General features: G+C 44.8%; 1 protein-coding gene across 6 annotated transcripts in view; it reads right to left on the bottom strand.

The window, feature by feature from the left end:
- FBXL2 (F-box and leucine rich repeat protein 2) overlaps positions 1 to 13,133 on the bottom strand; it is a 148,345-nt gene that overhangs the window by 43,683 nt on the left and 91,529 nt on the right. For 4 of the 6 annotated variants that reach the window (XR_003998871.1, XR_003998873.1, XR_003998872.1 and 1 more), the window contains exons 6-10: positions 12,631 to 12,699; positions 12,449 to 12,544; positions 12,025 to 12,151; positions 11,767 to 11,841; positions 9,839 to 9,969 (exon numbers count right to left, since the gene is read on the bottom strand). Coding sequence is in view for 3 of the 6 variants with exons in the window: in XM_030551227.1 (XP_030407087.1) it covers positions 9,839 to 9,969; positions 11,767 to 11,841; positions 12,025 to 12,151; positions 12,449 to 12,544; positions 12,631 to 12,699 (498 nt within the window). In the remaining 3 variants the exon portion in view is untranslated. Of the gene's footprint in view, positions 1 to 9,838; positions 9,970 to 11,766; positions 11,842 to 12,024; positions 12,152 to 12,448; positions 12,564 to 12,630; positions 12,700 to 13,133 lie in introns of all 6 variants that reach the window. The other 2 variants (XM_030551230.1, XM_030551228.1) reach the window with 2 other exon arrangements.

The raw sequence follows: 13,133 nt of genomic DNA, 5'->3' as shown, positions 1-13,133 counted from the left end.
AGAGATAAGGGAAATAGACTACGAGACTGCTGATTAGATTTCTCTGTTTAAATGTAGCCACAGATAGCGTTTAAGACGTAGCTAGAACTCGAGTGTCTCTCTTTGTGGACAAAGAAGAAAGGGATATCATCCCATATCCATTGGATAAATGTGATCTCACAGGATTCATACCTTCTCTGAGTCCTGAGATTGTGCAGAGGGCTTGGTTGGACTAGTCTAGCAACATGCTCACGAGAAACTAGCATAGGTATCAAAGCTTAGGGGTAGGCTATCAAAATTTGCCGTTTCTACCATAATGCATTACACATCTAGTATTAGTTTTCAAAGTACTAACCATAAATCACTATTCAGAAATGCCTCCAAATTTCATCTCCCTCCCAGCAGGGTCACTGAGTAAGTATTCTCTTTTCTGCCAATAGGGCTATACTGAACATCCATATGCCCTTCATAGGTTTCTCGGGCCCCCATTCTTCTTCAAGTGATTGTCCCTATATGGATTCCAAAACACGGATGCGCAGTTTTTTTAGTAGTTTGCGTTGACCTGCACATCAACGTGGGTCATCCGTATGCTCGGAGGCCGTGAGGGTTGACACCGCTCCAGTTCTCTCTTATCACTGCACGGCCAGTCAGAATCCCTGTTCCTCAGTGTTCCTAGCCTTGCTAAAAGAGCTGCTTATCTGTTTTTCCAGTATATATAGTTGTATACAGATATTTATAGTGTAGATTCCTAGTTGATCCTCACTGGACCCTTCCCCCACCAGGGAGATCCCCCGCTCTGGAGATTATGCCCCGGCAAGCCGGCTTCAAAAACTGTGCTTCATGCCTGCATTCCTTCTCTGTGAGTGACAAGCACCAACGGTGCCTCTACTGCCTCAGCAAAGCTCACATCGTCACCTGCTGCTCCATCTGCCGCTCATTCCTGCTCAGAATGAGAGAAGTGAGAGAACTTCGCCTCCATAGGCTTCTAATGGGGGGAACCTATGCGCCCACATGTGCAGTCAGATCCAGACCAGCAGATGTGCTGGAATGCCTCCCATCACCACCAGTGAATGCCCCTCCATCTTCCTCCAAGGCGCCAAACCCAGGGGTACCGCCGCAGTCGCAGAAGCCCACTGTGAGCATAAGAAACACAGATATGAGCATAAGGTTGGCTCCCCAACAGGGACTGCCCCTAAACACAGTGTTGCCTTCCTGAGCTATGCTAAGTCGGTGAGAAGTCATGCATCAACCCGACTGCTCCAGCTCCCAAGAAACCCCAGACGAAGCATAAGCTGAAGTATCAATGTGATCCGCTGATGTCACTCCGGCTCCAGTCACTGGTCCGGCACCCTTATCACTTCTGGCACCATTGATGATGCCGGGCCTCTCCAGGCCACCACGCATGGTTCCCTGCACACCCGGAACCACTGATGCCTACTGTGGAGCTGTTGCTCCCATACATTCCCAGGTTCCTCACTAGTGTCCGGTCCCCCAGCCACCACAGAGCTCCCTTCTCTGGTGGATGAACCCTTCCTTCTTTTCCTGGCATGATGCATATCTTCCACTCATCTTGCTCCGCCCCCATTAGACCTGTCCTCCAACTCAGAAGACTTTTCAGAGCTGGATTCCCTCATTCTCACCTGGCCAATCTCACAGCCCGTATCCCAGGCGCCCACCATCCTATCTACTGGTGTATGACCTTACTTCCGACCCAGGATTCCACTATCCCTGGTGTCCATCGATGCCTGGCAACCTGTACACTTGGCCTTGCTGGCCTTCTTGGGACCGCTACCAGGACTATGGACTAACACTGGTAGCCTCTTACCAACCCGGCCACACACCAGGCCTTTCTCGGTTGACAATGAACCAGATGATGCTACGGTACAGCCAGTACAATCAGTACTGCCAGTCCCCACTGTAGCCTCATTGTCACTGGACAAGGCACTAATTCTGCCTTCCTTCTTCCTGCTGGATGACTATAAACAATACCACAACCTGCTTCAGCAGCAGCTCTTGGCCTCCCAGTGGAGGAAGACCAGGACAAATGAAACCAGGAACCCTCTTGCACTGCCCTCCACATCCATGCGGCCATGCTGCAACCAGCACAGTTGGTCTGGCATACACCCTACTCCTAGGCGGCAGAGTGGCAATACTCTGCTACTACAACCTCCGCTCCCTCAACCCTCCTGGGATGTCAGTCTAAGCAACAATTCTGACACTGTCACCAAGACTTGTAAATGTCTCCCTACCCCCCATCTTGCCCTCTTTGCCCAAAATTGGAGCAAGATCATCACAGACCACTGGGTACTGGACATCATTCACCAGGGGTACTCTACAGAATTCCTCACATTACCCCTCCCCCCATTGCCTGCCCCACACTGGCTGTGGAGATCTTCTCCAAGAGAAAGTAGATGCCCTTCTCCAGAAAGGCACCATAGTGTGTGTCCCTCTCCATTATCAGGGCTGCAGCTTTTACTCCCCATATTTCCTTATTCTGAAGAATGGAGGCAGCTGCTGCCCCATGCTCAACAGGTTTGTATGAAAATTCAAGTTCCAGATGGTCATGCTTCCCCTCATTATCCTTTGTGTCTTTCACAGAGCCTGGTTCATGGCTCTCAATGTGAAAGAAGCATATTTCCACATTGATATTCACTTGGCTCATTGGAAGTTTCTCTGCTTTACAGTTGGTCACCCCCACTATCAGTTCCATGTCCTCCCCTTTGGTATCGTCCCCAATCCACACGTATTCACAAAAGTCTTCACCATTGTTGCAGCCCACATGCTATGCCTCTGCCATTCCGTGTTTCCCTACCCAGGTGACTGGCTCCTACTGGCAACTTCTCGTAACCACCTCCTCTGAGCAATCCAGACTCTTTATGATATCCTCACCAATCTGGGCATTTGTGTCAATGAGGAGAAGTCCATCCTTGTTCCTACCCAATGGATCACATTTATTGGAGCATGCCTGGACACTCTCCTGGGTCAGGCTTTCCTCCTGCCAGATCGGTTTATAATCTTTACTTCTCTCATCACTTTACACCACAAACCACACACCTGCATCTGTGCATGCCTTTCCTTCCTCGGCCACATGGCAGCCTGCACCTCTTTAATGCCCCTTGCCCACCTGTATATGCGCTGCCTTCAACTATAGATCAAATCAACCTACAAACCGCAGACAGACCGCTTGCAAATCTGTCCCTCTCCCGTTACGTCCTGGCCTCCCTCACCTGGTAGACCTGTCCACGGTACTGATAGGCACCCTGTTACACCTCCTGCCTCCTGCACCACTCTAACTATGGACACCTCCTGATACGGGTTGGGGCGCCCACCTGGATGCTCACATGGCCCAGGGCCTTCCCTTCATACGATCACGTCACATTCGACTGCTATCCAACAACATGGTGGCAATGTTATATATTAACAAGCAAGGCAGTGCAGGTTGTCCCCTCTGTGTGTGGAGGCCATCCAACTCTGGAACTGATGTATCAGATACGATGTCACAATTCAGGCCATGTACCTTTCAGATGCCAGCAACTCGCTCACGTACATGCTCAGCAGGTCCTTCTATGCTAACCACAAGTGGGAACTACATGATCCCACACTACGCTCAGAATTATACTGCTGTCTGGCGTCGGGACCTGTTCACAACCAACAAGAAGCAAAAACTCCCCCTCTTTTGTTCCAGAGTATCACTTGGGATGGACTCACAGGGCTATGGCTTTCTCCTGCCCTGGACCAACAAAGTCCACTATGTCTTTCTGCCCATTCTCCTCCTGTGCAAGATTCGATGGGATCGAGCGACGTTCATTCTGTCCTCAAGAATATTGGTTCATGGACCTCCTCCACCTCTCTGCTCATCCCTGGATCCACCTCTGCCCCCACCCAGATATCCTCACACAGGCACAGAGCCAACTCTGACATTCCAACCTGAGCCCACTCCATCCCACGGCCTGGTATTTGGATGGAGCTGGCAAGCAAGCAGAGCATGCTCCACCCCAGTGCATGACATCCTCAAGCACAGCAGGAGGCCGCCCACCAGGGCCTGCTATCTGGCGAAATGGAAGTGTTTCACCGCCTGGGCACGCTGACATCATCACCCACTAGACTCCATCTCCATTCCTATCCTCCTGGACTACCTTCTCCAATGTGAGATGTCAGGCCTATTTGCCTTCCAATACCCACCCTCCATCGCCTCTGCTATGGACTACTTTTCTTACCGATTAGAGGGATATTGGAGCAGCAGCGACCCACATGACCTCTTACTGCCTCGGGTGGCAAGCTTGTAGATAATGTGTTTGGGTTCAGTGAATACCACTACAAAAAACTGTGCCAGCTCCAGCACAGGGCACACATGCACACCCACGTTTGGAATCAAAGTAGGGTCCACACATCTCAAAGAACGCTCCAGTTACAGTAAATAACCTCCTCTTCTGTAGTTCTGAGTAGCTCATCAGAGGTGGTTAGCAACCCTTAATGAAAACCTGGATAGAGCAATCACATAACTGGTGCAAAAATTATTTAGAATGTCAAGCATAAGGGAAAACATGTTTTAGAACCATCCATGTGTTATCCCTTTCCTTGTTTGCATACCACTAACCTTTTTTCAATTCTAATTGTGTGTGTGACCGCTCATCAATCCTGCAAACCTTTTGTCTAATGCTCCATAACATAAAAACATGCATAGTGATGGGATATGCTTTAAAAAGAAAGAGCAATCATGCAACTTACTTGCTACACATCTGATTGAAAAGCACTGAACACTGGTGCACAGGCAGCAGTGGGGGAGAAAGGAAAAGAATGGCAATTCCACCTTCAGATTAGCTGTCCCTCGATCTAGTGACGGGGTGTGGAGAGGCGAGCTAACAGCTGCCCTACTGTGTCATTCAGCTAGGGAGCCATGATGCAGATTAGATTGGGCCTTAATATTGGGGCATACTGATCACAGATATTGCACTGATAAGCATGAGGGTGAGTAAGGTTCTGGTGTTGGTCTGTTTTGATGATTGCACCAGATCTGATGTGGTTGTCTAGAGAAATTCTTTCCAGGCACTGGCTGGCATTTTCTCTGTTTATTTCTTTACACTGTAACTAGTTTTGGAGGGGGATGTAGGTGAGTGGCCATCTTAACTGGCTTTGGTGTGTGACAGATACATAGATCAGGGTTCAGCAACCTATACCACATGAGGCAATTTTTACTGGCACGCTGCTGTCAGCTGGGGTCCCAGCCACTGGCCCCGCTCAGCCCCTGCCTGCCTGGGTGAATGGAATCCTAGGTCGGCAGCAGGCTGAGCAGAGCCGATGGCTGGGACCCCGGCTGGCAGGAGCCGGCGGCCAGAACTCCAGACTGTCAGCTGGCTGAGCCACTCAGTCCGCCACCAGTCTGGGGTTCCATCCACCAGCCCTGCTCAGCCAGCTGCCAGCGTAGGGTTCTGGTCGCCAGCCCCACTCAGCCCGCTGCTGGCCTGAATGGAGGGAACCCTGGGCTGGCAGCGGGCTGAGCAGGGTCCAGTGGATGGAACCCCAGACAGGCAGTGAGCTGAGCAGCTCAGTGCGCTACTAGTCTGGGGTTCAGGCTGCCGGCCCCGCTCATCCTGCTGCCGGCCTGGGTGAATGGAAACCCAAGCCGGCAGCAGGCTGAGTGGGGCCGGCAGCCAGGAGCCAGCATCTGGAACTCTAGACTGTCAGCTGGCTGAGCCGCTCAGCCCGCCGCCGGTCTAGGGTTCCTGTCGTTGGCCCCTTGCCAGCCGGGGCTCCAGCCACTGGCCCCACTCAGCCCACTGCCGGGCTGGCAGCAGGCTGAACAGGGCCGGGATCCTGGCTGCCAGGAGCCGGCAGACAGAACCCCAGACTGGCGGCGGGCTGCCAGCCCCTTGCCAGCCGGGGTCTTGGTCCTGTTCAGCTCGCTGCCAGCCTGGATGGACAGAACCCCGCACTGGCAGCGGGCTGAGCAGGGCCAGCAGAAAGAAACCCGGCTGGCAGGGGCCAGCAGATGGAATCCCCTGCGCTGCCAGTCTGGGGTCCCGGCTGCCGGCCTCGCTCATCCTGCTTCCGGCCTGGATGGACAGAACCCCGGCCCACAGCGCCTGAGCTGGGCCAGCAGCTGGAACCCCAGACCGGCAGCGTGGGTGGTAGATGGAACCCCAGACCGGCAGCACACTGTGCTGCTCAGCCCGCTGCCGGTTCGGGGTTCCATCCGCTGGTCCCTGCCAGCCACAGTCTCAGCCGCTGGCCCAGCTCAGCCCACTGCCAGTCTGGAGTTCTGTCGGGGGTCCCTGTAATTGTAAAATTTATTTTGGCATGCGAAACCTTAAATTACTGAAGACTTGGTACACCACTTCTCAAAGGTTGCCGACTCCTGACACAGACAGGGGATCTGAGTTATGGTGCACTCTTGGTAAAGATCTGAGCACACTGTTTTTAGGAAACTACAATTACAGTTAAATAATTTTCTCTTTCTTCCAAGGTAAGCATTCTCAGAATAGTCATACTCTTTGGAGACTAGAGAGGTAAAGGGAGGTATCTCTGCTAAGGAAACCGAAGAAGAAAAACCAGGACAGACAGACACAGTGAGAGATTCCAAGCTATGTAAGATAAACCAGAGGGAGGAAAGAGGTGTAACTTAACTTGGAAAGAGATATTATAGATGAAATTTTAATTCATCCATGACACCTTGTCTAATAGCACTGCATAGGGAGCAGCCATGACTGCCTTGTAAGAGTAGAGCTATGACTGAAGGCTCCCTATCGTCACTTGTGTGTTAGAAGGCATTTATGATTAATATAGTTCTTGACTCAGATCATTCTAAACAATCCTTACACAGGTAAGGTTTAAGAAGTCATGCGTTTCAAAGTGCTGACCATAATGTACTACTCTGAAATGCCTCAAAATCTCATCTTCCCAAGTCTACCCAGTGTAGGGTCACTGAGTAAATACTCTCTGTAATACAGGAACCATCTTCTCTCAATAGGGCTATACTGAACATCCATGAGCAACTCTTTATACGCTTGTTAAGCCCATGTTCTGTGATCTTGAGCAGCTCATCATAGGTGGTTAACAACTGTTAATGAAAGGTCTATTTGTAAGAGAGAGCACTATATGGCTACACCTGCCATTGTCATATGCAGTTGAACAGGAAACAGTCTATTCCCCCCTTTTCAGCTGAAGTATAGTAGATCATTGAATGTTGATTTTACTCTATTAAGTACACAGGATATTTTCTACTAGTATTGCAGAGTTGGCAATACTTGAACCGTTTCCTTCCCTTTCTCCTCAAGAGAGAGTGCATGCATTGCCAAAGCACCTTTTTTATTCATTGGATTCCTCACTCTTTCCTAAAGGATAGAGAGAAATAGGTGATAAGTGTGTGAAGAAGAGGCAAGGCACTGACAGTCATGATCTGAGTTTAATCACTATTGTACTTCTTGTAACGGTAATTCTACAGAAAGCTTGTGTAGTTGTAAGATTGATCCCTGGATAGCAAATATTCTTATAAGGCTTTCTCCTAAAATGGCCAGTGAGTAAATCAGCTGATCCAATTTTGGGAAAGGAGTTAGAAGGTTTTTGCAGGTTTTCTAGTTCTTCAAAAGATGTGTTATTTAGGAGGTACAAAGAAGTCGGGAGTTGCATCTTCCGTTGACTGAAATTTTTAATACAGTATATTTCAGTACATGGTCTTGAAGCTCAGTCTATGGCAATTTGCATTACCCTTACTTTGGATGACAGACGGATCTATGGGGATCATTTTGTCAGATTCATTTTCCTTGGTGATATCTTGTTACTATATGAGAAATGGCTGAAGCCTGTCCCCTGGTGGCACTGAGGGAGACGAGCAAGCTATAGATTAGTAAATCAGGCTTGCTTAGCTAGCAGAACATTTTCTGGTGCCCCGCGTTAGGTGCTTCCTTACATTTTTCTTGAGAGATTTTTCATGAGAGCTGTCTTTCACTTGAAAGGAGGAGTGTGAGACTGATAGGTATTTTAGGACTCTCTCTTTGCCTTAGAAAGTGAGCCAGGAATGATTTCAAAGTACTACATTTTTCTGACATCAGTTAGAGAGAAAGACTCAGATTTGTCCTAACTAGTGACAAGGGGTTTAGCCTTCTAAGGAGTGTGACAAATCAGTTTGAAAAAAGACTCTTGTGACTGAAGCAAGAGCATGCATAAGCACTCATAGCTATTTGCATAAGCAGCCAGATTTGGATCAGATACAGACATTGACTTGAAGAGAGTCTTTCTAAATTAAACAAAAGCTCTTTTTTCCCCTATCAATCAGGTTAAAAATGAACATGGCAGAATGTGTTTGGTAATTACATATAACACTGGTATCCAAATATAGTTTGTCAGAATTTTTTTTGATACAAAGTTTACTGATATATATATTTCCTTAACTGTCCATAATTAAAGTTTAATTGGTCAGTCTCCCTAAGAACTATTGAATCTGTTTCTGTCATAATTTATGTTTTAATTTAATCTTAAGAAGCTTAATATTTTTGTATTAAAAAAATCATCCTTAAAAGGAAAATGTCTTACACTTTTAATTACACTTGCCCCATAATAGAAATCTTCTTCATGACTAGGGTGGAGGCAGATATGCATTTCTGCATTAAATAGATTCTTCAAAATATTGAGAAATGAAGATTAACTATGCAGTGTTACCATATATTGTCAAATAGCTATATTTCACTCCTGACATGGCTGCATTTCAGTGGTGGGTGAAATAAAATCTGTGTAGGAATTGCCTATAATTACAGCATTTAACGTACACACAGAGGTTTGTGGCTTGAAATCATTTTCGATACCATGTATCACTTTAAGTAAAGTAACCCAAGGAAGGGAAACTATAGTGAATACTTACCCTTTAGAGAAAGTTTCCTTAGTATTAAGAGTTAAATTAAATTATTTTGGTTCATATAGCGGGCACGGTGCAGCTAATACCAGTATAATATAAAAAGTTAACAACAAATTTATATTATTTCTGAATTGGCAGATAATTTATTTATAGTAATAACATTCTGAAGATAAATTCAGATATATTTAACCAGATTCTTTTCCTTGTTCCAGACCTCTGTGCTGCTCCGGTTGTGTAACGGGGCCAAAAGCAAAAACATCTCTATAGCTGAGCATTGCCCCATTGTGGGAGAGTCACCAGCTAGCTTTAGAGCAGGCACAGCCAACACCTATGCCATTCCCACTGCAACCCTCAGCATAAGGGCATTACAATCTGAAGGCGGGAGAGATGTAGCCAAAGTGCTACTGTACTGTAGCTATTCTTGGCTGGCATACTGAACCTAAAGGCTGTTCTAAGTACATCCATGCCGGGAAAGAACAAGACAGAGGATCAGGGACCTGCAACTAACTTCATTTTGAGCCACCCAACCTCAGCTGTGCCCAATTGGTGTAGATAATTTAGACCATTGTGCATTTAAGTCTAACAATGTTGGGCAGCATAGCATACTAATGGAAAAACACACCTAAAATGTCACCTACGTGTAGTGCTAGTTAAGTATTTCAGGTATGATTTACAGTACTATTTGTAAAGCAAAAGAAGAAGATACCGAACCATAAAATGTAGTATATATTGGACAGATCCTCAGCTCGTGGAAATTGTTATATGACAACTTACAGCAGCTGAGGATCCTTTGTATGAATCTATGAAGTAATACAGAGTCAGTTAGTAACTGTGACAAATTCTTTTTCCTCTTTTCACATGATATGCAGGGGTTGGGTTTTTGCCCTGATGCTGAATACCCTTAACTCCAATGGAAATCAATGGAAGTTGAAGGTGCTTAGAATTTCATAGGAGAAACTTAATCTCCCAGGATCAGGCCAATGATGAATATAAAAATTGTGACATACTCACTTCAATCTCGGACAGTTTAGACCAAGTGCTGTGAGAGAAGCATCTGTAAGGTTGCTACAACCAGAAACACACAGTGACTGAAGTTTGTGGCATCCTCTACAAATTTTTACAATGCCTTCATCTGAAATTTGCTGCAACAAATAAAAAAGGTTGAAGTTTATCCTATCAAGTAATTTGTCTAGGAATAAAAATAGAGCCATGCAGCATGACATCAGATCAACAGTGTGCAACCATGATAAGTTGTCTATTTTCATCCACAAAATGTCAGCAGGAAATTACACACCAGGTAATAACTCTGCTTCTTTGACACAACCACCACATCGGATTCCTGCTCACCCACATCTTTTTGTAGATTTGAGATTCTGTTCTAATGCAGTGTGAAGCTGGGTTTTCTCCCATCTTTGGCATGGTTTTCATGTGGTAAATATTTTAATTTACAATCACATGCAGTTTGTATTTTTAGGGGAGCTTTTCCTTCCCACAAATTTAGGGATTAACTAAGAAATGTCCAGAAGGAGTTTAGGCACAAGCAGTTAGAATGAAAGATGAGGGAGGGGTTCATGCCCAATGCCACACACTGCCAAAAACTAAGAGCAATTACCACCTGTCTTGAACTGGGGATGCAAAACCCAAGAGTGGGAATCCTATTGTATGCTATCTTCAAAGAAACAGAATTACAAGTCATCAACTATTTCTTATCCCTGTTTTACAGAAAGTATGTTGAAATACAGAGATTTGCCCCAAATTACCCAGGAAGCCTGCAGCAGACCCAGTAAAAGAACCCAGGCATCTCATTTCCCTGTCCTTTGAATTAATCTTTCATTATAGTGTTCTGGTTTAGCCACTCTGATAGAGAGAACTAACTTATGTTCTGATATGCCTGGTGTTGAACTTGCATGGTTATTTTCTGAAACAGGCATAACTGAAAACAAACAGCTCCTCAATACTAGTTGCACACATGATATGAATAGTCTTCTAGGACACAATGTAGGATTATAATATTTAGAAAGATGAATTGTGTCAGTTCTTCTGGATCTTCCTTTCTGAAAAGTGTTTTTCCTACTTTGGTAACTTAACGTCTCCCAAATAAATTATCCTTGTGTTAATACAAGCTCATTCCTCTTTGGATTGTCATTCCCATGTGATGAAAACAGTGATTTCTGCTGCCTTTTGAGATGACTGTGTTTATTACCTTAATGAGCCAATTATCTAGATATGTTAATATGACCTTATTTCTGAGACTAACCACTACCACAAACATTACTTTTAGTAGCCAAAAAAAAGGAGCCTGCCCTGCCCCCAGTGTGCGCCGGGCCAGAGCCGCTCTAGGTAAACACTTGGGGAGAGCGGGGGGTCCGTGAGGAGTTGCAGGCCACGTGTTTGAGACCCCTGATCAAGTAGATGTAATGTTACTAGAAATTTTTTTTTTTTTAAATATCCAGCACACAAGAATGTGCTTAGCACCTCATAGACATGGTCTCTGCCCAAAGAACTTACAATTAAAAATAGACCACAGATGACAGACTTTGGGGCTTGGGGCCTGGGAGAACAGGGTTAAAATGACATCAGTAAGACTGCGTGGTTATTTTGATTGTATACAGTTCATGGTAGTTGACTGATTCCAGTTACTAGTTAAAAGCTAAAGCTATCTACAAATAAAAATAATGGAAAGCCAAAGGTTCCAAATCTGCATTCAGCAGTGGAAATATTCAGTGGGTTTATGGCCTCCAGGCAGCACAGGCTATGTTCCACTCAGCTATTTTATCAACACCGTGACTGAAATATTCTGTGACTTGTAGAAATGTGCTGTCCCAACTATTCAAAAGCATAACACTTGAATTCATCAATGTCTGAAAAATGCTTTGAGACCCTTAGATAAAAAGTGCTATAAAAGTAGAATGTACTCTTTCAAAGTTTAAAATACATACTGTGCATGACTGCAAGTTCAGGATTACAAGTTCATGACAGTGATTTTGAATGTGTTTCAGTGCTTCATCTTCCAACTGTATTAATGAATAAAAAATAAATGAGCAAGGAACGCTACAAATGTACGGACTTTATAGTGTTAAAAAATAAAAAGACTCTGTAACAAAAACATCATCATCTAAAGTCAAGGAGGTTTTCAAAATACCAAAATATAAATTGTACTCCTAAAGGATTATCTTCACACCCAAGCAGTTATGTACCTGTGTGCAACCTCTAAGAAATAGTGCTTTTAGTCCACTGCACCCTTTCACCAGTGCTTCAATACCATCCTTCGTAATCTGATCACACCAGGAAAGATTCAAATGTTCCAGATTTCTGCAACCCTCACTGGGAGAATTTAAAAAAATGCATAAAGTTAAATCCAACCTTAGAATAGTGATAACAGTGAAAAACCCAAATGATACATGCTGTTACAAATTCATGATGGATAACTGTGCCAGGGCTCTACAGAAAAACCATGGGGAAAGACCACACATAAGCACTATACATTACACCTTTAGAAATGCTAAGTATAGTGCATATATGAGGCTGATACACAGTATAAGTTTCAAGAAATAGTGAGAAATATGTGATTTCAGTAAATGTTCTTCAAAATAGTCTTTTAACATGAATAAATATTCTTACCTTAAACCTTTCAAAGAGCTGTTTGTAATAGATACACAGGATGTCAGATCCAGATGTTTCAGCTTGGAACAGAATTTGCTAAGGCTATAACACGTGCTGCAAAACAGCAGACACACTAAAAATATCTTCAGTCACTTCTTTTTTCAAATTTCACTATCACATGGTAAAAGCCTTTCACCTACCTGTCAGTAATTTTTGTACATCCATTTAGATTTAAATGTTCAATATTTCTACAGTTCTGTGCAAATGTCCTAAAACAGCAATAAAAAGTTAATGAAATTTTATATGGAGCAAGTTATAATTCAGCCACTAGAGCACACCCTCCCCTCAACCTCTTCATCTAATATACAGAAACAGCCAACAACCTTGAGATGTGGGCCACAAAGTAACCACAAAGTAAATTTCAGACACAATTGTCACAGGGGCTGCTTCTTTCTTTTGCCAGAGTTCTTGTGTAAGTTTTTGTCTCTGTTAACTTGCAAAACCATTTTCCCTCAAACTTGATTTTAGGGAGAAGTCTACTTCTGTTGTCTCCTGTATCTGTCCTGCTTTACACCTATTAACTCAAAACTTTAATAGGAACAGAAGAAAGCAAGTATCACCACATTTGGATATTTGACTCTAGTTAAGCCACTGGGCAGAGATTCACTCATTTTTCTGTTGTATTACTAAATCCTCAAATGGG

The sequence above is a fragment of the Gopherus evgoodei genome, chromosome 2 (genome assembly GCF_007399415.2).
Source record: "Gopherus evgoodei ecotype Sinaloan lineage chromosome 2, rGopEvg1_v1.p, whole genome shotgun sequence".
In the NCBI taxonomy this organism is placed as follows: domain Eukaryota; kingdom Metazoa; phylum Chordata; order Testudines; family Testudinidae; genus Gopherus; species Gopherus evgoodei.
The sequence above is the reverse complement of the archived record's forward strand: the minus strand, read 5'-3'. Positions and strand labels throughout refer to the sequence as shown.